This window comes from Zonotrichia leucophrys, chromosome 8 (genome assembly GCF_028769735.1).
Source record: "Zonotrichia leucophrys gambelii isolate GWCS_2022_RI chromosome 8, RI_Zleu_2.0, whole genome shotgun sequence".
NCBI classification, from domain to species: Eukaryota; Metazoa; Chordata; class Aves; order Passeriformes; family Passerellidae; genus Zonotrichia; species Zonotrichia leucophrys.
Window position 1 is genome coordinate 12,845,828 of NC_088178.1, and position 25,375 is coordinate 12,871,202.

General features: G+C 36.9%; 1 protein-coding gene across 6 annotated transcripts in view; it reads left to right on the forward strand.

Annotated features, from left to right (window-relative positions):
- DPYD (dihydropyrimidine dehydrogenase) overlaps window positions 1-25,375 on the forward strand; it is a 339,434-nt gene that overhangs the window by 80,404 nt on the left and 233,655 nt on the right. For all 6 annotated transcript variants that reach the window (XR_010441181.1, XM_064719595.1, XM_064719591.1 and 3 more), the window contains one exon: window positions 19,364-19,451. Coding sequence is in view for 4 of the 6 variants with exons in the window: in XM_064719595.1 (XP_064575665.1) it covers window positions 19,364-19,451 (88 nt within the window). In the remaining 2 variants the exon portion in view is untranslated. The remainder of the gene's footprint in view (window positions 1-19,363; window positions 19,452-25,375) is intronic.

Genomic DNA, 25,375 nt, shown 5'->3' on the forward strand with positions numbered 1-25,375 from the left:
GTCTTGTCTTTGTACCGATCCTGCTATATTCACAGCTCTATAACTCACATTGGGGAAGTTTTTGGTGCTCATCTTGCAACTGGGATGTGCTTTCAAACAAGAATAAAATATTTGTCTTTTGTTCCAAGATTGGACTGGTGAAGCATGAGCAGTTGTCTATAGTGTCCAGTGTACCTTTATTGGGTTCTTGTACTCATGTTTTCTCATAAGTGCCTTTTTACTTACAGTTAGTAGACCCACTGAAAAGAGAAGTCCTGAAAATAAGTTCATGTGTAATAAATATTTTTCAACTTTTTTGTTGTGGTTTTAAACAACAGTCCTGTTAAAATTTATGTGTTTAAATCAAAGATATTGCACTGTTAGAAGTTACAATGTCACAACAAATAGTATGATTTTGTTAGTGGTATATCTGCCACGTGAAACAATTGCCAAATCAAGATCTATACCCGTGTGACAAAATTCAAAGCTTTAAGTACATCTCACTAATGAATTCTGATATTTTTATGGTGTGGTAAGTCTGTTCTCAGTATAGAATTCCTAGTGTTGCTTATAGACTGTATTTGATGAGAGGGAGTGTGGGTTTGTACAATGCTGCTGTCTGGTGCAAGTCAGAATATGCCTCCTCCTGAGCAGACAGTGCTGCAGCAATGTCAGGAAGACTCTGTGTTACCTTCCCTGTGACTTCTCCAGGTGCTACAATGCCTGAAGGAGGTAAAACTTTTACAGATGTTAGCATCTGCAGCAGAATAGGGCTCTGTTGATTAAAACTTGAATAGTCTAACCACCTTAGCAGAAATTACCCAGAATACTTGTGTACCATGGAAATGACATTTTGTGTTACCAATGGCTTCTTCCTCCCTCCCTCTGTGTTTTAAAATAAATGATCTGTTTCTTCTACTGGTAGGAGCTCTTGACTTTTTTTTTTTTCTATATTGTTAAACTATTGAATGCAGTCATACTTTGACCAATAAAAATATTTGGACTAAACTGTTTTGCACTAGAATTAGAACTACATGTGGGGACTACAGCATTTACAATCCTGATACATATAGTTTAATACTAAATAGAGTAAATGAATCTGTAGGCTGTAACTTGCCTGCTGGATGGACATTACAGTGGATGCATGGTCCACTCCTCTGTGAGCAGTACACATAGTGCTCATTTCAGAAGATCTGGAAAACATCTCCTTACTCAGTGTTGTGAGAGATGTGTATTTTCTGTACTCTGGGACAAAGTTTCATATGCTACTTTGCATAGCAGAGAGGATGAAGTACTGAAATTTGGTTCTGGAAAAATGGCTGAAGAAGGATTAATCTTATGTGTAACTGACCTAGAAATGCAGTTCTAGCCGTGATAGGGTAGAATGTAGGTGAAATTTGTGAGGACTGGCTGTGTGAGGATTCCATGTGGGTAATTCCTTCTCTATCTAAGATGTACTAAGGATATGAAAAGTATGTGCAGTTGGAGGTAAATAGCTGTCCAGCTTACAAATTCTTTCTGGTAGCATTTTGTGATAGAGAGATTTCCAGGCAAGCCTAGTTTTGAGTTTTAAGAGAACCACTTCTGGGAGGAATTTTTCTTAAGCCACTTCATGCACTGAAGGTTACAGGGTCCTACACTGTCTGCATCTTCTGTTAACTGGCATCAACTTTCATCTCATACATCTAATTATGACTTATATCTGGGCATATTCTGGTTTTTGTATTTCCTTATTTCTTTTTCTTGATAAATGCTTAGTGTTGAAATCTGTATATTACCTACTCATTTCTGGAATGGGGAATAACTCCATTGGTTTCCCGCAGACTTGTTAGAAACTCATGAGTTTCAACTATGTGCCGGCATGCCACTTACCAGTATAAGTATTTGCCTGGTTTGAGACAGCATTTAAGATGCGCATGTACCTATTTTAGAGAGACTTACAAGGACCAGTGATTTTTAATTAGCTGGTAGGGTGATGCTGCTCTTCTGAGTGTGGCAGTACAGCACTGCTTTTGTGCTGGGCAGTCAAGGTAAGGGACCATCGTTCAAGTGAAAAGCTGCTCATGTAATTCCTGGCTCTACTGTGTCTTGGATCTGGTTACCTTGAGAGCATCCTATAAGCATCCTCTGCATCACCAGGCTTTTTCTGGAGGAGGGGAAAGCTGGCAAGAACTTTCTGTTGTGTTCATTCTTCTACTTTTTTTTGTTTACACTAGCATTGATACTTTAAAAGGTGAGAAAAAATTCAAAGGGAAGGTAGGCTTTCATCATGTATTATAGATCAAAATAATGTGGTGGTTTTTTTGGTAGTTTTGTTTGTCTGATGGTTTTTTTTCAACCAGGATATAAGTCAAACTTTTAGTTCATAATGTAGCTGCTGATATTAGGAACAGTTCAAAAAGTGCTGAAAATTTAGCTTTTTGTGTTTCTTCTGCATTACATATAATGTCTTGTAATTTGCTCCCTACAGCAGCCTTGCACTGCTCCAAGGACATTCTCAGAGACTTTATCACCTCTTAGTGCAAAGTTTCACTGAAACACAGACTTTGCAGCTTGCTAGGTACTGCAAGTTAAAAACACCCCCTGTCACCTAGCTTGGCTGCCTGTATGCTGGAAGTACTTTGGAAATTGCAGCACTGAAAGGCAACTTTCAGAAGGGACTGATGGTTAGAGGCAGGAGGGCTTCTTCTCTGGAGTTAAGTTGCCTTTTGGCAGTGTGGCTCTGTCAGGAAGATGTGTTCAACATGCTGGCTAAAAATAGGGGAACTCTGAGGCCTATCATCCATGAGCCTCTTTTAATACCACAGATGGTTTAATTTAGAGATTGCTGAAGTATTTTGAGGGAATACAAGTCTTGTTAGGTGGAAAGGTCTTGTTTCCTTCTAACTAATTCCATTTTATTGAATAACTTTGGAGTCATTCAATAGAACTGTTAGGTACCACAGTCATACTTCAGTTTCACTGTGTGCATCAGACAGGTGCATGCTTTGTATGACAGGTGAGAATGGAGGTTTCCTTTGGAATAGTTTCTTTTCAAACTTGTTTATTTACAGACTGCAGCCTTGGGATAGCAGTAATGCTTTTGTTAGCTACTGATTTATGCTAGCCCCAATCCAAATAAAACATTTGATTTGTGCAGTCCATTTTAAACAGATGTACACATGCTTGCTCCCTTCAGACATACTGTATTTTATCAACACGAGGGATTCTTATTTCTTTTATTACAGTGTGTAGTGACTACTGAGAGACAACAGTGTAGCAAGAAAGTTACCTGACGTGAAATTCAGACAAGAAGTGATAGTCTACCATTCAGAATGTCTTCAAAGTGTTTCATACAGTGGAAAACATTTGTGGGACTTTGTGGGAAGAAACTGTGAATATTGTTTGGATTCCTATTTACCTGAAGAAAGTGACAGCTTCATTTTAATACTGTTTCTGAGATGTTTGGTGAAATACTTGAGCAGGTTAAATAATTTTATTCTGTGTGGTAATCACAGTGTACAGAGCACTGTTTTGTTCAGTATATTTTGAATGTAGTCTGTTAACATGCCTTAATGTTCAGGGTTTTTTTTTTCCTTTGAAAACAATCCTAACACAGAGCCCCAGAACTTAGATGTAAAATAAAATGATTATTTGAGGTAATGATGCAGTATGTACCTATGCTAAATTACACCTTATTTTTGTCATGAAACTGATGCAGAAACTACTAGATACTCCCTGTATGATTGCTGTTGCAAGTTGATCAGAGAATCATTAGGGGAAAGACACTTCAAAAAGTCCTCTGTAGGATTTCTCATTAGTATGACAGTATATTCTTTATTGCAGTAATTACTGATGTAGTTACATGTAGTGGAGGACAATGTAAAGTGGACTGATTATTGTAAATGTGTAAAGATATCCAGTCTTTCCTGTTTACCAGTAATTTGAAACATACTTTCTGCTTTTTCTTTAAAGAACCGTAATAAGAACAAATAAGACTACTTAGTTTTCTCAAAGTGTTAAATACTAAATATGAATTTACTTTAATAATAACAGGAATTTGGCATATCTTCAAAAATTTTTGTAGACTTGTAACGGTGCTGTTTGCAAGACCTCTCTGAGCAGTAAAAAAAGAAAAATCACAATTTAGACGCTTGAAATGTCTCACAAGTTACATCTCTTTCACCCTAAGTATAAAAAACATTTTATAAGCCATAATGCTGATCTTCACTGTTGAGGCTTCATCTGTATCTAACAGAGGTTGAAAAAAGATATGTTCTATACTATGAGATTTTATAATGGAAAACAACTGTTTCTTTTGACATGCTTAAATATAGGGGTTTTTTAATAACTGTATTTCACTTCATTCTCATACAATTGTTAAATACAATTACCTTGGTGCTCCAGTCAGTGTTCATTCACAAATGTATGATATGAAAAAAATTGATGGAACCCAACATTATTTATTAAGGCATTTTCTTTTATCAAAGGAGATTTAAAAAATGTCATTAAGGAACTCATTCTCTGAATTCTAAATGCACTGGCTCTGTTTACAGGTTAAATTAATAAGTGTTGTTAACTTAAGCAAGACAATATCATTGAAGTTGATGGTCCAGTGGAGCGCCCAATATTGAGGGAGAGCTTGGTGGTTCTTGGTACTGCCTGGGAAGCTGGAATGCAAGTGGTTTCTGTGCTGCAGGTGGCTGAAACTGCCAACATTTTCTGTACCCTAGTCCTTTGTTGTCAAAACTGAAATAACATTTCATTGCCTTGTATCTGGATGGAAAGAGGAGTACAAAGCAAGAGTGAGAGGTGCTCAGGATCTTTGCTGAGGGTGACTGCCTGGGTAAATGTGGGTAGATAAACAGTCTGTTGTACAGGGGTGAACTTGCCTTGTCTGAGTTCTGTGTTGATGGGGGTTAACATAGCTCTAGGGACCCTGGGAAGGCAGGCATGAATGGTCTTCAAGCAGGTGGTTTAGTTATCTCTTGTACTATCAGAGTCACTTGCTGAGATTGGAAGGGACATAGGGAGGTTGTCTAATCCAATCCTCTTATTCAGAACAGTGTTGACTAGAGCAGATCGCCCTGAGCTGTGTCCAGCCAGGTTTTGAATACCTCCAAGAATGGGCACTTCACAGTCTCTGTGGGCAAACAGAAAATACCTCAATGTCATAGTGAGCCTAAATTAACTGGCAGAATAAGAAATGGACAGAGCTAATTCTTTCATATGTGGTTATGGGCACTGACCTAGCTTTATTATTTCCAGATTCAAAATAAAGGGTTATGGCTTTGCTTTCACCTGGCCCACTTCCCCAAGGACAAGCTGAACAATGCTGAGGGTTGGACAACACACTGAGAGTCAGTTATATCCTTAGGGCTGCTGAGATGTCTCAGAACAAATCAAAGACTCTTATATTTTAAGGAACTAGATTTCTGCATTCAAAACTGTAACAATGAACACTAATCACAGGAGTCGCTATGCAGCTATGTTTTATGTTAGCAAGAAGTCATGGTTTTCAAAATAAAATTTTTGAAAAGTGGCTCATTGATTCATGACACTGGGTTCAGGTATCTGTGCTTTTATCTCTTGGTTAGTGTGTCAAAAGTTGTGTCACCTATTTTCAGGTTATGGTATAAGGCTGGGTTCTGAGCCTATAAAAAATGCTGCTGGTCTCTATTAAAGAAATAGCAGCTTGTAGCTGTAGAAAAATTCAGCCCAGTTGTGTTAAAACAGTTTTTAGAGATAAGTTTGTCACATAACCCAAGATGTACCAACATAATGATTTAGCACAACAGAGCATACGTGTTCATGAAACGCTATGCAAATTTAAATATTTTAATTTTGGAATATTACTGAAATACCTATTTTTGTTTAAAAGGATAATGTGAGATTCTGAAAAATCAGCAAATTAATATTAGTGTGTTTTCAGCACAGCTGTAGGTTTACAGCAGACTGTAGGTTTCTGTGCTATAAGTACTGGTCCCAGAACTGGTGTCTGTAGCACTCTGAAACACTTGGCCACTTGGAATAGGTTTGGCATGAAAGACTTGGCCTAGCAAGGTGTTTATTTAGTTAATGCTTGCTGCTGTTGGGTTTTTGTTTTCTTTCTCTTAATCGACATTTTTCCAACTTATATTTCCCCACCCCTGGATACAGTGTGTCAGTAATTGAATCTCTTATTTCTCAAAAAATAAGGTAGTAATGTCATACTTTATATTCATGATAAATTCATAAAATATTTAATAGATACTAGCAAGAGTCATTATGAACTGACTGTGTAAAAGGATGGAATACTTGAGGGCATTTGTCACACATAATTCATGGCTGACGACTGAAATAATTTCAGCTCTTCTGGTTGGGTTGGGTTGAGTCCCATGCCTTACGTTGCATATGTTATAAGAGTATTGGAAATGCTGGAACTTGGGGGTTTTTTTTGTCTTAATAGAAAGGTAACACTAAATCACAACATCTGAAAATAAGTCTGGTTTTCTTGTTCTTTTGGAACATAAAACTTAGTTAAAATGTTCATAATATTATTTGCAGTGTGTGTGTTGTGTAGATAGTACACAGACCATAGTAATGAGGTAGATGCATTAAGAAAAACCCTTCTTCCTCCAAAAATGATGGTGCATGCAAAGCAATACTATAGTTGAACTATAGTTGAGTGATTTTTTTTTTTTGTCTGAATCTAAAACCAAAATATGAAGTTTAATTTTTTTCATGGAACCTGCATCTAATTTAGGTTTATCTTTACACAATGACTTTGGCTTATATACAGCAAAAGTGTGTGTTAGAGAAGGACAGGTACAATGTTACTGGTGTGGCAGTAATAGGATTCATCCAGTGAAGAGATGACTTCAGTTTAAAATGTGTGAATAGTAGTGTGATCAGGAGCAACTCAGAAAAAAATAGCTTTATATTTTCATGCTAAGCAGAAAAATGCTGGTGAGTGATATACTCTCACCAGGCTGATGTTGAGAGATGTGTTAGGCGGTTGTGTGGAGCTATTTTCAGGTTCAAAATCATCACCCAAGAATTTCATTTCACCATGTAATATTTTTTCATCTTCTCAAAGGCAACAAACATGCAAAGTATAGTATACTATTTGACATGTATTTTTAACTATGTGCTAGAAAATCACAAATTTGCACTAATGATAGGGAGACTCTTTTATGAATTACTGAATCGTGCAAATTAGCAAATGAACAAACACAATAAAAAAAGAATAATGTATCACATAATGTTCTTAGTATGTTTTGACATTTGTGGTTCAGTGTTAACTGTTTTTGCCAGTACATCATCTTGCACAGTGCTAGTAAACATATTCAAGTATATTTTAGGAAAGATCATGCTGAGCTATCAGTAGAGCATTTTTCCAGAGCAGTGTCACTCCCTCTTTGCTGAAACTGGAGAGGGTTATTTTGCTGTATCTAATTTATTGTGCATATTTCTATTGCTTTTGTTTTGAATTGAGGACAGAGTTTTGCATGGTTGTGTTTTGTAAGCAAAAGAGTATAACTTAGGTTACTGGATCTTAGCATGTGTAAAGCACCAAAATGGATTTGTAGAAAGGTCTTCCAAAATATTGTCAGGAACTCTGCTGTTAATTACTCTGATTTGAATTGTTTTTTGCATTTTGGGAATTGATTTTTATTTTTTTTTTTTTTTAATTCTCTTTGGGTGATAACTGTCAAACTCCTGTCTCTCTGAAAAGCTCCTGCTCTTTGAAGGAGCTAAAGATGCTGGTCATGAATAAGGAAGTGAAGGGATGAATAAAAGGTAGAGCTTTTACTGTTCTTTACTCCTGTCTTCATTTCCAAAAAGACAGACTACTTATGATTGGAAAAATATCCCATCTGGTTTTGCACTAAAATTACTTCAGTGTAGGAAACAATAAGTAGAGGCTGTTTCCAAGAAATTGTTTCTAGTACTAATAGTATATTTCACATCCTCAGTGAAATGGGAAATTAAAGAGTGGATAATTCTATCTCTCTGCTCTTCTAGGCTCGCAAAAGAAAAACAAATTGCATTGACTAAATTAGAAGTGACTAAACGCCCTTTAGTTGCATTTGTTGTCCTCTGTTCCATTGCTTCACGTTATGTGCTTGAACACATATTGACATCATCACAAACACCCAAATGTGGGTTTGAATTTATATTGATAGTCTTTGTTGAACTGACTAACTTCAGTCAGAGACTGAAGATGTAACCTAAGTGGCTCTAGGGTCTTTGGGAGCCTTTCTTGACTGAGCAATGCTTAACTCCATCCAGCCCATCATAGAAAATACAGCCCCTGAATATACCTGAAAGGGGCTGTAGTGGGATTCTAACATAAAGTATCTTTCCTTCTCCTGCTTAAAATTTGGAAGGCAATATCAAGATACCTTCATGAAAGTGAGCTAACTGCTTTTAAAATTGCTAACCAAGCAAGTCCTGCTAGAAAGGAATCTGATAAAGCAGCAGCATCATTCACAATCAAAACTCTGACTGGTCTACAGTAACCCCAAACTGGAATATATTCTGCTGTGATCAGATCCTGGCCGAGGATGGGGGAACAATAGGTAGCCTTGCCTCCTGACATCCTGGAGCCAGGGATGCAGGAATGGAGCAGACTGACAGTAGCAGTTGTCAGGGAGGTTTTCTTGTTGGTTTAATTTGTAGCATGGGTACAGAGCTTCAGGATTCTTACTGCTGAGAAATTTAATAAGAGCTATCTGAGTTTGCAGCCAGCAGACTTGGGCATTCACCTGGAGTAAAGCAAACAATTGGCATCCCTCACTATTAAGGAAAAGAGACACTGGTAAGTAAGCTATACCTGTGATTGTGTTGATATTATAGGATTCTGCAAATCCTGAGGTATGAAACTCTGGAAGTCATTGGATGCATTCATTAAACCCTAATGCTTCTGGGTTAGAAAGAGCAATGCTAAAATCAGAGCATCTAAGTCTGGGATGCAGGAACAGTTGGGGAGTTGTTAATGGGTACTCTGTGTGAATTTGTGTAGAGAAGGTACTAATGGAGGGTGGACAAGGAGAAGCATTTTGTGCTAATTCCTAGGCTTTCTGAAATGTCTGTGTGACTAGTCTGAGAAATACAGATCTTTGTGGAGGTTTTCTTTTATATAAAAATTTTAATATTTTTCTGTAATTGTTTTCAAATAACTGCATAAAAAAGAATTGCCAAAAGGCAGACATCTGCTCATTTGTAGCAAGCAAAACTATCTACCAAAAGAGAATATTTAAATCCTTCCAGCAGGTTTTTGAAAATGCAGTGCCTCTGGGAAATGGGAAAAGTGTACTTTTTCAGCCACACTACATTTACAGTCTTGGGATTGCTGTATTTGATGTAGGTCTAACAATTTGAGCATGTACAAAGAAGAACAATGCCACAAATTCAAGAACAAGTGATCTATCAAACTGTCGTGAACCAACAGATTAATTTTTTTTATGCATCCTAAGATTTCTTAAAGCTGTGCTTCTCTGAAAAAAAAAAAAAAAAAAAAACCAAACCAACATTTCTTTTAATATTTTCCAGACAGCACTTAACTGCTGAACCATCACAGAAAATGTATTCATTCGTATGCCATTAACTCCAGTATGGGTGGAAATGTGACAAAAACTTCTTTTATATAATCTTCTTAAAAGGATGTGAAAATTCTCCCTGCTTAGCTTACAAAGGTGAAACCTAAAATGCAAGATTTTTGTGCCTTCCTTTTAGCAACAAATATTTGTTTTATTTTTGCAAACACTGATTATTCTCAAGTTACCCTCCCCAAGCCTTCTTGACATTGAGAGTCCAGAGTCTTCTCTATGTTTAGCTCGTAGATGGAGTTTTCTTTGCCAATATACATTGATCTAAAAGGCCATGCTGTAGTGCTCAGAAACCAAGCTGTTTTTAAAAGATTTTCCTGTGGCTATCCTTTCAAAATCCTTGTATATATTTCATGTTTTAGATCCTTTGGGTCCTGGTATTTTTAACTACAGTTCTTTTTATTTGTCCTAATTTTGGGGTGCCTGGTAAAGTGCTGAAATAGTGTGCCTGTCGGAGATTTGCATGTCAGAGATTTCTGCACTGGAAGAAGGAAGCTGTGAAGAGGTACAAGTATACAGTGGGGTGCTTCTCTAGACAGCCTTGCTACCAAGGGGATCAGGAGTTAAATTTATTTGGTGATCTACAGAAAGGCTCTATCTGTTTTGTTTGGTTGGTGGGGGTTTTTTTATTGCTTTGTTTTGGTTTGGTGTTTTTTAGATGGGGGAGATGCCCAGCTAAAATAAAAATGTAAATGATATATTGGTTTCACATAATGTGAAGTCTGGATAGGGATGCTATTTATTCATATTATCATACTGTGAATGCATGAATATTATAAAATTTTTCCCAGTGAAGGTGCTTATAGCAAAATTTGGATATAGCACATACAAGAACAATCATTTAGTCTTTATGAGTACGTGTATTCCCCTCTTGCAAATACTTAAGACTGAATTTTCAACTTTCTACTATTAAAATGTTGCTTTCATCTTTAAACTCAAAATATAAAGAATGCAACTTTGATTCTTGGTGTAATTTGTTCAGGGTTTGTTTTCACTCTGTGGTCACCCCTCTAGTTCCCTCTGTGATTTCTGTAATTGTGTCACGAAGCTGTTTCCATTTGCTGAGGGGATGCTAGTTTTCAATCTTTACTCTAAGAGTAAATTTAGGGTAGAAAGCAAAGCCAAATAATTATCTTAAACATCAAAGCATGAAAGAAAATGCCACCTTTTTAAAAAGATGCCTATGTATTATAAGCAGGGTAACATTATTTTCATATGACTAAAAAATGTACCAATTATTTGCAGTGTAAAAAATCAGAACTGAAATAGCAGGCAGATTTCCTTTTTTTCTGGGTCTTAATGACTGAGCATATTAACAAGTTACAGTATCACTTATTAAAGTATCTTAAACAAACCTCCTTATTTGAAAGAGAGGATGAAAGACAGTCCTTGTACACATGCAGTTTCTAGACAAAATATTAAATCTTAGGATGCTCTGCTGAATTCTTGCAGTTTCCAGAAGAGGGAAAAGACAGGGGTAGTGGCACATGGTTCTCAAATTGTAGCTGCAGCAATTTTAAGTGAGGAAGGATGAGGACACTGAAGTGCTGGGAGCTCACTTCTGGGAGACTTGCATGAGGCTAGCTTAAGAAACTGCTTAAACCTTTTCATTATAAGAAATTGAATGGTCTGACTGGGTCCCACGGGAGACTACATATATTAAAATAGAGCACAGTTAAGCAGTCTGATAATGAACTGGAGTGTTCATTGTCTGGAAGGACTGAGCTTGATTTACTAAGGAAACTCTGCATTTCTTTCCAAGTTTTAAAACTTGGAAAAAGATGGTCAGCTAGGGTCAATGACTTCTATCCTCTATTGGAAGAAGCATCTTTATCAGGTTTGCACTGCAGAGGTGACTGACCTCTCAATTTTCTCTGGGGTTCTGAACTGTAGTAGCAGCCAAAACAGATCATTCTTTTTTTGTTTCTGCAAATCTGAAAGCAAGAGCAACTGAGACCTTTGAAGTTTTTAGTTTTATTCTGAAGTCCAGTGATTTAATTTCTGCTTTTGCCTGCCTCCAGATTATGCTTTGTGTAGGATCAAATGTTCAGGTGACACTGACAGCAAAGCTAAAACCCTCCTGGTCTTTTGCTCTCTTTTCTCCCACCTTCCTACCTCTTGCTAATATTAGCATCACGAGTTGGGAAGTGCATTGTGTGCAGAGATCAGTGCAGCCTGACTTGTGAGTGGCAGGGTTCTAGATCAGCATTCAGTCACATCTGTGGATAATTGCAGGGTGATAAAAAAGAGAGTTGGGGAATTTTTTGGTGCTCAGATCCTAAAAAGGGAAGCTTTAGCATAATACGCTGTTACTGCCTTTCCCAAAACTAATTCCCCACAGAAGTTCTTTGTTTAAATCACTCTTCTGTTATTTGTGATAGAATTGCTGGCATGTCTAAATTGTAAGACTCATTGTGGTGCTGTAGTGAGGTAGTCCATTTCTTCAGGTTTTGTAGTTTTAATTGGAAGCATTTTCTTAAATTTTCAATTAATTCATTTTAGTTATATTGTATCATAGATTGTTTATAAATGTTATTCTTAAATTTAATCCATTTTTTCAGTGCAAATAAATGGTAGATTTGTGCTCCTGATATTGATATATTGAACAGAGTGGTGTTTGTAAGATGTGCATAGATGATGAAGGCATTTTGGGAGAAAAACATTGACTAAACTTGTGAAGTGTATCTTTCCTGAAGTGAACTCAGAGGACTTTTGTTGACATTAGGATAGAAAGACAACAAGTGTTTCATATTTTGGAAAGGTAATTTACACAGGACAAGAATCATGCCTCATGAAGCTAATTTCTGATCTCCTAAAAACCCTTGAAAGGATACTTGATACAAGTAAAAAAATCTGTAACACTTCTGGGAGAATAGTCCAGGCAAAAGAAGATTATTGTGTACAGGACAAGCCATAATAAAAACTGTCAGTTCTGTCAACCTTTCTGTCTACAGTCTATAGAGGATTAAAAGGATATTGAACATTGTGTAACAGCTGTCTCTTATGTGAAAGGGATCACTGTTGTGGTGAACAGAAATGTACCCGTTTAAAAAGCTCCATAAGGCCAGGTGTGGCTGGGCCACAAGTGGCTGCTTTGGCAGGTAAACTGCTGCTTTCAAGGACTTGAAGAGCACAGTGCGAGGTCTAATAGGTAATACCAGTGTTTTATCAACAAGTGGGTTTCTTGTGTGGCTTTTACACTACTGGAATAGTATAAGTACTACCAAGTTTATTGTCATAAGCAGGAAACTCTGTTGTGTTCCTATGATGTTGAGAAAATACTGATTAATATGTGGTGTGAAATTAGTGTTAACAGAGAAGTTGCAGATTGAATTTTAAGTATTTGGTTTTTGTAACACTAAAACCATCAAGATTTAAATAAAAATAAATAGAAATAGTATTTTATATAAAATATAATTATATATATATTCTACATAATAGTATAATTAAATATAACATAATAAATAAAAATATTTTGTTGGCAACAATAAAACCTTTAACTAGGCATATTCTGGGACAATTTAATGACTTTTGAATGTTGATTAATATTGTCAAAAACACAGCAATTTCATAATCCTTACCCTAAAACAAGAAAAAAGGGGACCATGCTTAGAATTAACATTGGTGTGTTGGAAGGTTGAAATTACTTTCACCATCAATATAAAAAAAAAATATTTCAAATATGTCAAAAGGAATAAACCGTTTTTCTGATTTGGCCTCAGCTGATATACATGCTTTGTGCTACAGTATTCTGTAAGCAGAACTGTGTTTTCTATTTTTAATCTCTCTAATTTATATAACAGCTTTATTCAGCAACATTATAAATTGGAGAAATGCAATTAAAGTAATATATACAAGTTATATACATAAAGTGGGTGAAAGGCAGCAATCTTTTTGGTTATATTGTAAAATGATTGGTGATAAATTCTGTGTCCCAGTAAGATGACAGGAGGGGTTTAAGGAGAATATAACTTCTCATGAACTGTCTTGGTGCAGGCTGCTCCCCACAGTGCAGTGCAGTCAGAGCCTGCCTGTGTTCCCACTGCTCAGCAAAGGGTTAAGAGGAAATCCCACCAACCTACTTTTCCTCTGCTAGGCTCCATTTGTGGGTCTGGTCACAGACCAAGATAGCTCTGTCCAAAGTATGCAGATGACATGACATTAGGCATGACAGCTTTAGTGCAGAAATGGAGGTTTCTGGTGGGCTGAATGGTGGTTGAAACCAACTCAGAAAATAGACTGTAAAATGACTGGTGCACACTTTCCTACACCACTGTCATTGATACCTGATGACAGAGAGTGGCTCCTTTATTATATTATCAATGTTGTCCATTAAAATGAAGTTATGATGGAAGATGATAAAAAGTTACAGGACAGAGAAGTGGAAGAGTTTCAGATGAATGGGGAGGAAAGACTACAGAAAACAGGAAGACAGCCAAGCAGAAGCAAAGAGGAGAGGAGAGTTCCTGCACTCAATGGGGATTCAGAAGTAGATGAGAAAAGAATTATGGCTGTCTAGAGAGCCAAAGAAGAAAAGAGAAAGATGAGGCATTGATGAATAGAATGATTTGGAGCCTATGTCCATATGATTCACCACCTCTTAAGTGTCCAAAAATAACCTTGTCTGTAAGTGCCATTATTCTGCACTAGGGTAGGAGGTTTTTGTGTCTAAAGACTAAGTTTCTACTCTGATCATTTCTTCTTTTCAATAAAAAGCACCTCCCTTATGAGTCCTGTAACTGCCAGCAGCAATGCCATGCCTGTCTCTAATCCTGTAAAGTGCCTCTATTTAAAATTTGCTTCCTCTAGTCATGTGAACTTACAGACACAGAAGTAGTGCAATTTTTATGGATCTGCAGAAGGCTTACAGGACTTCAGGTGACTGAAGAGGCAGCAGCAACAGTGTGGGAGTCTTTCCTGCTTTTTTTAGATATGAGCTAGTATTGCTGATTTACATGATACTGAATGTTTTGTTTCTTACAGCTCCTGTGCATTGCTAACAGGCCAGGCATTTCTCACATACATATGTTTTCACATGTCATTCTGCAATGTAACCCAAAAGACTGCTGCCTTTCACCCACTATTAAATATCCAGGACCAGGATATCTACTTGTCTGTATTGCTGTGTTTTGTATACAGTTTCTGGTGCCCTTTATACTAGTGGTGTTTCTTGGCAATTAGATTTGGTTTTTTTGTAATCCAAACTTACTTTCATGGTTGATTCTAATTTAAGATTTTGTTCTCTTTGCCACACTGTAGTTTGAACAACTGTACTTTGCATTGTACATTGCACAGCAGAGACCTTGGCCTTGCATGTGAGAATTCCTTTTTCTGTTTCTTGACTTCTAATATTCCTGTATCATTTGTCTTTGGTACTTATCAGACCCATGTATCAACTGTTATGGTGTTTTGGTACTTAAACCTGACAAAACATCTCCCAGTTACTTTTTAATCCTTTTCTCCTCTCCATTGAGAAATGCAATGAACACAAAGACAAAAGAATGTGGGATTTTTCCCACATTATGTTAGTTTTGGGTGTGTGGTTTTTTGTTTGTTTGTTTTTAATTAGGAAAATAATTGCAGCTTTTTTTTTTTTCAGCTGCCAACAGTAAGTTTTCACCAATGGCTTGCCATTTAAGTAGTGGATCTTTATCCTGGCATCCCTTGCCTTTATTAAATGAGTCTATATGTGTCCAAATCTCAGTTTAGTTTTGTCCTTGACCTTCTTTGAGTACAGCAAGAAGCAAGACCAAATGGGGAGTATGGCTACAGGATTAGCCATAAGTAATTAAAGGACTGAACTTTGAGAGAACAAGCTATGTAATGCTTTTCGCTTTGGGCATCAAAGGCAAGGGGCATTCAAATTGGAATTTAGATTTATTTGGAAATAATAGATTAATTTTTTCCTGACATGCAGCTTTCTTATTTCAGTGCTTACTGTCCCCAGCTCAGGGTTTAGAGTGGTGGAAGAGTCTTGAAACCAAGAAGAGCTTTGGTTGGGTCAAAGTTGGGTCTCCTGTTCATGCTGACCTCTTATTTACTGGGTGCAGTTAGCTCTACCATTCTCTAAAAGTTAATTGACCAAAGCCTCAGAAAGTACATACAGACCTTCACTGGGGCTGTTTCTTGGAGTAGTGGATAAAGTTTTAGAAATTTCTACAAGTACTAGAACTGGAAGACTTTTTTCAAAATGTTTATATCCTGCAGAAATGAATTAGGATTCAATTTGCTTCTAAACCTCTGCCAACAGTAACCATAATAAAGGTTATTTGCTCTGTTTTGTGATACATGAAGATTTGATGGGTTATCAACTACAATTTGTTGAGGAATATTATTCCAGATTATCTGTTTCACCCCTGGTCTTTCAGCATTCACGTGCTTGCACTTCAGGTGATGTTATTACCAGTTACATAGACAATTGTTCACTGCATTTTTAGGTAACAATACAACTAAATTTTCCTTCTTTGTTTGAAAGCAAAAGTGTGTTAAGAGCTGGCCTTTACCTGGAAATGGGACTGTTGGTCAGATATTTCAACTTTAAAATAAAATATTGGGTAATATTTCAACAACTGTACAACGAAACTGTTAACTGAAGATTATCTTGGCTATGGCTTCCTTTTCTCTTCTGCAGTGCAAAGACTGTGGTGTTGCTTTTTATATGGAAATTAATATGCATGTGAAGTGAATGTGGTGTCTTTTAAGATTCAAAACTGCCTATGTTTCTAAAGGAGATGCTGTTCCATGAGCAGTGGGAGAAGAATCCATAATATAGGGTGCTTTCTGATAGTTGGTAGGATTTTTCCTATATTTTTTACTAAGAAACGCTGAGATATATATTCTCAGATTAGCACAGGTCCATAGGTAGTCCAGAATGTTGTTTGTTTGGGTATTTTAGTAATGAGCATGCACTTCTTCATTTAATTTGCTGGGAGCTAACGGGTGAATTAGAAACAGTTAATCTAAATTTCTAATTTGTTTACAGTATTGTGAACTAAAATCATAGTAATAAAATAACCCTGTAAAATGAAAGGTGAGGTTTCTCAGGGTGGGAGGACAGTTCAAGAAAAAGAAAGGAAGTATAATGCTTAATGTTTCTCCACTGGGGTTTATACCTGTGGAACTGAAGCTCATGGTAATTGTTGGTGTGCTCCCTTAAGCAGGGTATTTTGCCTGTGATTTTTGAAAGGATCAATCACTTGCAGCAATTTATGTAATAACTTTCTGGTGTGTGACTCTACTACTTTATTTATTCTTTTTGCCTGATTCACCAGAACGCAATACCTTTGCTCCTTTGTACAGTAAATGCACTCTGTGATATCTGTGATGGTATGGTCAAAAGATAATTTATTGTCAGATAGAAAAATAGGTCAACACTAATGTCACTTGATGATCAACCCCCCAAGTTTAATAAAACACCTCACCAGCATGCATTCAGCACAGTGCTTGATGTTTTATTAGGACTACAGTACCTTACAGTACCTAGCTATAGCAGGCATGTAATTACTGAGCTGTCATGGTGATAAGTGGGATTAATGGCAGCCTGGTGCACTTTAGTCTGCAGAGTGCCTGGAAGATGGTATTATTATAGCAGAAAGTCTGGACTGGCATATTCATGGCACCCTCCCCTCCTCCCCAAAGCTCACATTCAAGTTTGCGTTACCTGCCCCTCCCAGCAGCTGACATTTTCAGCAGCTGTTATTTGTGAAGCAGCTCAAAAATCAAAAGAGAAATAATTTGGTAAAGATGCTTGCTAGTCTGAGCGAGTAATCTGTACACATCTTATCCTGCCAGGTGCCATGCAGTTTTGACATGAGATTGTTCTATATATAATCCACAAAATGCATTTTATATTCAGTGTGCTTCCTCTGATTTTTAATATAGGACTGTTGTGTTTTAAAGAAAACATCACTGAGGAAAGTGAAGAATAAAAGATTGTAATGGAATTGATGTCTTATTTAATTCCATGATTTTGAGTGCTATTATTTCCTTATTGCCTACACAGGCAAACTGCTCATCTGAGTTGTCATAGTGGTGTTATTTTGTGTAGTGCATCTCCTTTTTTGCTGGCTTTGAGTACTAGAACTTTGCCTTTTTTTTAAAGAGGAGAAATTCTTGTTTGCTTAGAGACCTTTTGAGGTCTCCCTGTCCCACCTTTCCTTGTTAAGACCTTTTTAACATGTACCTGTCACAGGTAGTGCTGGGCAGTGTTATGTTCAGCTGCCACAGCCAAACCTGCCGATGCTTTTCTGACACCCACCTAGCTGAACTCGTAACCCAGTGTGGTGTTTGGCTTCTGCAGGTTTCCCATCCTTTGGAACCTGTGAGACCAGTTTACTTTAAGTATATCCTCTGGGGCCTTTTTTCCTTGAAGTCTTGTGAGAAAATCTAAACAGCCACTACCGCATGTGCCTTCAAATTTTTCTGGTGCCATATTGTCTGCAATACCCAGCTAGATTATAATGAATAACAAGATGAAAGGCTAATTAATCTTTTACTTAACTAGCTGTCCCTTCTCTTGCATTCCACCCTTAACTGTAAAAATGACAACAAAAAACCCCTGATATGTGTGATTGACAAAGTCAGGACTGTGTTTTGTTGCAGGTATTCCAGTAATTTCCTTTTAATGTAATCTTAATTTCTTTGTATATAGTCTACTGGCCTCTTGCAGCTTTTCTCTGTTTTAAAATACTCAGTTCCACAGTGTTGTTACCTATCACTGAATAAAAATAATTAAGGTAGACTTGTGGAACTTATGTATCTGGGCTCAAATAATATATAAAAACCAAATTTTATTTCATTTTGCATACATTGTTAAACCCGCAATTTACATTAATTCTGACTGTTACTAGAGCAGTATCAAAAGAGCATCTGGAATAACCTAATGAATTCTGAGACAAGTAGTGAGGCATTTGACCTGTGATAATCCTTGATCTATAAAACCAAGGCTGTGTTCTAATACCTTTGTGCCTAATAGAGAACCATTTTACTTCTGCAGCTGACTTTTATCTTTTTTTAAGGTTTGCTTAATGCAAGTTGTGTAGACTGTCCTGAGGACTTATTCCTTAGATGGGAGTGGTGCAAGCATCACACCCCCATGTATGACTATGCAGAAACAGAAAATCAATCTTTATTACTTAGGATGTTTTGTCACCTTATTTCTTAGTTAGCTTTCATCATTAGAAATGACAGGAAGAAGGTCCTAGGGATTTTGGCTGGGGGCATGCATAAGACTTCTGAATTGTTTTCAGAAGTCACAGACTTATCACTGGAAATTCATAGAAAAAGGACTTGAAAATTCATCAGCTATTCTTATTCTTTGGACATACAGTAATATGTATGAAATATCTGACCAGATTTCCTTTTGTGGAAATACTGTTGCTTTTGTAAGTCTGATGGTCCAACCTTCAGCATTTAATCCATAATGAGACTTCCAGAACTTAGTAATAAATTTAGGTTTGCAGCACAAGTGTTTTCAAATAGAAAAATGAACTGGTCAGAAGTTCAGCAACCATGACTTCTAGGGAAAAAAATTACCTCTATGTAATTTGAGGGTTTCCTATTACTTCAACAGGTGCTGTCTGTGTGCTTGTAAATGGTACCATCCTATGTAAAGTACAGTCAACGCAGCATAACTAATCTGTGTGATGACAGTCAGTAATGATCATGTAGTGCTTTGAGAGTTTAAATAGAAATTCTTTGTGTTTTGTGTTATTGCTTTGTGACTTATCTTTTAGCATGTTAACTTGAAAACCTTTTACTATTTGCAGCACTTGCATTCCATGTCTGCTTGACACATTTTCTTTTATTCATAGATGCCTAAAGTGTGCAGATGCCCCTTGTCAGAAGAGTTGCCCAACTAATCTGGACATCAAGTCATTCATCACAAGTATTGCAAGCAAGGTAAAGTCAGGCTTGAAGTTGTACATGGGAGGAGATAACATAATAATGTCCCTCTGTAACTTGGTGGAAGGGGTAAGCTATTTAAAGGCAGATTAATTTTGAATTCTGTGTTTCTGTTACAGAGCAGAGACAATAGAAGTGGGATGACTGCAGAGCTTTGAGAGTTGTGTTTTGGCAATGCTATACAGGAATAATATTAGTAAACTGCCTTGAAGGTTTGAAGTAGTCTTTGCCTTGCTGAAGCCAATGAGTACATGCTTACTGATTCTAATAGGCAGATTTAACCTGTCAGATGGTCAGTGAGGTGGATAATCATACAGAATTTGGGATGTTTGATGATGACTTTTGAATCCTCCTGGAAGCTGCAAGTGCAGGGTAACACACTGGCTTTGCCCTGAGCAGGTGACTTGGTCACTCGGTGTTTTATCAGAATATCTTGCTCTAGAAAAGAGTTGCAGCTTAGTGCTATTCTCTCAGTAGATATAACTTTTTTTATGGAGAAGCCAAAGTATCTTAGATTACTGAAATGTAATCATAGCATGTCTTTTTGGACTCTATCCTTACCTATCAATACCTTCTGTATCCACACTGAAACTTATGATAAAAGGTATATAACACAGCTTTGGTAGCTGCTTTTGCCTTATGTTTATGTCTGGTTGCTGTGTAAGCACCAGGAAACATTCACACACAGGAAGTTTTGAAAAGTTGAATATTTGGTTTCTGCTGTTCAAGATGTTAGAATGGAAAAATGCATGCCTAAATCAGCACTGCTTCTGTTAATTCAAGTTTCAAGTTTGAGGTTATGTACAGTTTTATGCTCTTCTTTCTCTCCTTACCCTACAAGAAGAAATCTTACATGGCATCATTGTGGAAGCATTTTTCTGCAACAACTCTAATGCTCACTTTAAAACTAAACAGCCAGAAAACCAAACCAAAAGAAGAAACCTCCTCAAATTAGAAGTTAGTAAAACCCCCAGAGGGACATGCTCAGCAAGTAGCTGAATTCATGGGCTGAGAAATAAGGCTAGAGAGTCCTGCATGCCCATGGCAGGAGATTTGGAACTGAAGGGTCTTCAAGGTTCCCTTCCAACCAAACCAGTCTATGATTCTGTTTTGTAGCCTCCATGTCAATGGCTGTCTCCTGTGATTCATGTCCCAAGCAACTTAAGGAAACCAACAGCGCAGAGGGAACCCAAGCTTGATTTGATGACTGCAGTCTGCTGGGTTGAATTTTCCTTTTGATGTATTAGTTTCTGATGCCTTTACCATAAAATATCTCTTGTAACAAATTCTGTTATTCAGAAAATTACCGGAAATTCTTATGGTTTACTTTATTAATGGAATCTCTTTATAGTTGTAGGTATGTACTGCTGTTTTTACAGTACTGCATTTTGAAACTCCTTGCTTTCTGTCAAAGGTACAAGGTGAAGTTGAAGGGGGGGGCTGTACCAAAAGTTGCAATTATTCACCTGAAATCATGACCTGGCAGAATCTGTGTAAGAGCCCACTACCATGGCTGCTCCTGTGGTGTCCTCTCTTTTATTCTGCTGCTGTGGTGGTACCTGCACCACACACTTTTAGAGCAGATAGAAGACAAGAATAGTGTGCTTTTGAAAACTAAAACATATCATTTATAGTTTTGATATTTGTTAATGGAACCAGTAAGTAATTTTTCACTTTGTTATGTGTTTTGCTGAACTTCTATTGAAATAATAAGTTAGATATTATCATTCAGCAGTCTGAATATTCAGCTTGATGAGAATTTCTGCATTATTGTCACTGAAGTTCTTGCTTAAGATGATCAAGGATATTTTGCATGTCATTGAATATCATTTTCAAAATGATAAATTTGTTTTTGCTGTTTTCATCGTATAAATAAACTTCCATTTCTAATCCAAAAGCTTATAAATATGTATGATAGCTTCTAGAAGAAATAAATAGGTGAAACACAGAACACTCAGGTGTTTGAGGTCAATAGATTCAGGGCATTGGGGTGCATTTTCTAGACTTCCTGAAGATTCGTGTCTGAATCTCTCATCACCCACTTGAAAAACTTGCTTCAGCTGGCTACCCTTCTACTTGTTTAGAGAAGATTGTGTTCAATAAATTCCCTGTCCTTATCCTTGTGTAAGCAGTATTGCATGCAGGTATTTATTTAAACATGATTCATTATTAATATAGACTATTTAGACAGCAGTAAACTGAAAATGAATTACTTTGTCAGGTATTAAAAAGCTCTATTGTATGTGGTTTGTTTTGTTGGGAAATGGCTATAGCAATCATAAAGGGTCAGGGATTCTTGTTCTCTTAAGCCTGAGGCTTTTTAGATATTTACAGGCCATGTACAATGTAGCTGTTCTGGCTGTTCTGCCATTAGACCTGAGCTCTGAAGTAGAAGAGGGACAAGGGAGGAGGGTTGTTCCTGGGTTGAGAGGGTAATTGAATTGCCAGACTCAATGAGCCTTGAGCCTCTTTGAGAGAAAGGATGTCACTTACGCTGTATTGTGTTAGCTGCTGTGACTCAGTAGAGTTTAGGCCACAACTTTCATTCTCTTTTTCCATACAAACTGGATTACAACTCCACTTTATAAAGGTACAATCTATTCCATTGTGTCTTCCCAGTTCGTGTTTCTTAGTTCATAAAGGCTGCTTGCAATTGCGTCTTAGAGATCAGACTTTACATTCACCGTGTTACTATTTTTGTTTCCAAACATCAGAAGAGGGCAAACAAGAATTCTGACTTCCAGCTGTCCTCTTTAAATACCACCACATTGCAAAACCAGTATTTCTTGCTTTATAAGGAACAAGTGCTGTCATAGTTGTTTATTTCTTTAAAAAGAAAAAATACACTAAAGAAAGTACAAATGTGTTCAGCTGCTGCAGGAGAAGCTGTTCCCCCCAGCCCTGAAGTAGTACCAGGAATGATTTTAGGATTTTATGCTCTCCTTTCCCTGCGTTGATATGTCAAGCAAGAAGGAATTTGTAAAATGGAGCTTTAGCACTTGTCATCCTTTAGGACTGGCACAAGCAAATGTTTTACAGCAGCAGAAAATCCCACAATTTCCCAGAAGCATCTCTCAGCCTGAACACTTGTAGGGTATGCAGCCTTTCTCCTGTTCAGCAAAACTGTGCCAGAGAAGCAGCCCTTTAGAAAGCAGCAGCTCCTCACATGCTTTACCTTTGAACTGCTCAGTGGGAGAGTCTTGGAGCTTTTTGTTATCAGATCGTTTATGGTTTGAGTAGTAGCATTGAAAGACAATGTTAGTGCACACAGGGATATCAACTTTTGTTACACAGCACAGGCATAAGGAATGAATGACTCAGCCTTTACAGTCTCAGTCTGTAATGGAGAACTGGGAGTACAGAAGTATCTTTTTTGTTATCTGTACTCACAGAACTCACTTTTTTTACTGTAGCCCTCTGTGACTAGCTCTCACAATTTTATTTCAAGCCATGCATTAATACAGTGATTTCTGACATTGACTCTACAGCTTTTTCTGTGTTCTGAAGGACCATCTTCTCCCACATGCCTTAATGATAAAGATAAGATGGTTTGCACTGACACATCAACTTTATTTAACAGACTATATGGAGGCCAACATTAGAAAAAGAGCAAAAACAACAAAGAGCCCAGTGCCCCCCAAAAAAATCCCAAATGAAATGAAAACTCCACATTGGAAAACAAACTCAAAAAACAACCCAATCCCCAAAATCAGCAAAGCCATGCTGCCCTCTGAATAAAAGGTTGTCCCTGGGCTGTGCAGAACACTGGGAGGGAAACGGAGGAGGGAGAAATTAATGTCGGAAGCAGTACGGAGAAACTTGTGGAACCCAGGGCAAAGTTTTAGGATTTCAGAGGAATCTTTAGGTTTAAATGAAATCAAAGGAAATTCGTGTGGGATTTTCAAGAATGAAATTGTTTTTTTCAAAGGAGAAATGAGAGAGGAAACAAACTGGAAGAAAGAGAAGGACCCAAAGGGATAAGGCAAATCTGAAGTTTGGGAGATTGAGGGAGTAAAGAAACTGTGTGTGGTAATGCACTAGAAATAAGGAAAATGAAAAGTGTGTAGACAGAGGAAAAGAAGATACAAAAAGTTGTGGAATTGCTAAGAGAAAATAAATGAAGAGAAGATTGCCACAGAGAAAAGGTGTTGAGAGACCTAGGATTATGACAGGTGAGAAAAACAGAATGATGGGTTTTTTTCTGTGCCAAAGGAACACAAAATTAACAAAAGACATCTATATGCCATTGCAAAGACTGTAGAAAACGAGGAGTCACAGTTCACATGTAAAATACTGTAGGTGGGGTACTGTTAATACAATGAAGGATTGTGGAAGTCAGAAAGCTGCTAGGTGACTGGTAATAATTATATACAGATATTAATCAAAATTAATCTTTAAGTACTACTTTGAGGCCCCGGGTTTTTCAGAAGTGCTGATTTATTCAACTTTCTCTGTTAAACGTAGTATACTCCAAGTCACTAAATAAAATAGTAAGGAAAAAAAAATTAAAAGAAAAATGAGGAATGATGTTAAATTGATGCACATGAAACAGTGACTTTTCTTGAGATGTCTGTTTGTACTTAGTGTAATGGAATGGCTGACAGCTGGTTTCAGTCGCCGTAGTGTAATTATGTAGAATAGACTTTTGCGATGACACTATGTCAATTAAGGAATCTCTCACATTCTAGACTACAAAGGACAAAATGACAGTACAAGATATTTCTTCCGTTCTTTTTCATAAAAAGATAGTGACACTGTGTGAATTACAGTCCTGTTATGATGACACAAGTCAAATGATGTGAAAGATTTCTGGATTGATTAAAAATCGTCAGCATTATAATATAGAATATGTATGATTTGATAAGTTGCTGTTATGTTTTGTTCATTCTTCTTTGGAAGATATTTGGGGGGGCTGACAGACTGAGGGCGTTTCTTGTTATATTTGAACTGGTGTGTGTCAGTGTGAAAAATGCTCCTTATATAACAACGTACTTTAAAAAGTGACTCTTCGGTCTGTGGAAATGTTTTAATCCAATACATCTTGAGTAAATTTTAAAGCCATTGTAGAACATGAACTAGAATAGGAGGTGGTGATATTTTTCCATGTATTTTGCTAGGTCTCCCTTTGTTAAACTTAAATCTAGATGAAAAAGAAATTATATGACTGTTTTCTTCTTTCCTTTTAAACTATTCATACTGTCTCCAAATTCTGATAAAGTCAGTGTATTAATTTTTATTACATAAAGCATAATAATGCAGATTCTTTAGGGCTTTTTTTAGAAAACTGCAATATCAAAACATCCTGATGCATAATGAATTTATTTAAAAAACTCTTGAATTGAATTGAAAGAAAGGATGCTGTATGCATTTCCTGATAGTAAATACAATTTCTTCTGGTCTCTCTGTATTGATCCTATGTGTTTTAATAGATTTTTTTCAAGTAAAAAACAGTCTAATTTGCATGCAAATTATATAATGCTTCCAAATGATGCATGTGGAAATCCTCTTCTGGCTGTTTTCTTCTGATTATTGATATCTGTTTAAGGCTTCTTTTTGTTCCCTATGTTAGCAATGTAGTATTTATTGACATTTTGTTGTAGGAAACCACAAAACAACTTATCCAGTTAGATTAATTTATTTCCATGGAAATGCACAGGAAAAAGGATTCTGTGAACAAAGGCAGGAGCAGACATTTGTCTCATTAAAAAATTCAGAATTCTAGTTCTAGACTTGCTTCCTCTGTGACGTCTGTAAGAAACTGGCCAACTGAGTCATCTTATTATTTAAACATCTACAAAAATTACTCCAAACTGTTAAGGTAGCTTGCATTATTCTATGCGCTGAAGTAACTGTGTCATTTTAATGAAGCCAGCCTCCCTTAATTATGATCCTTTCTCATGTACAACATGTGCGTATTTACC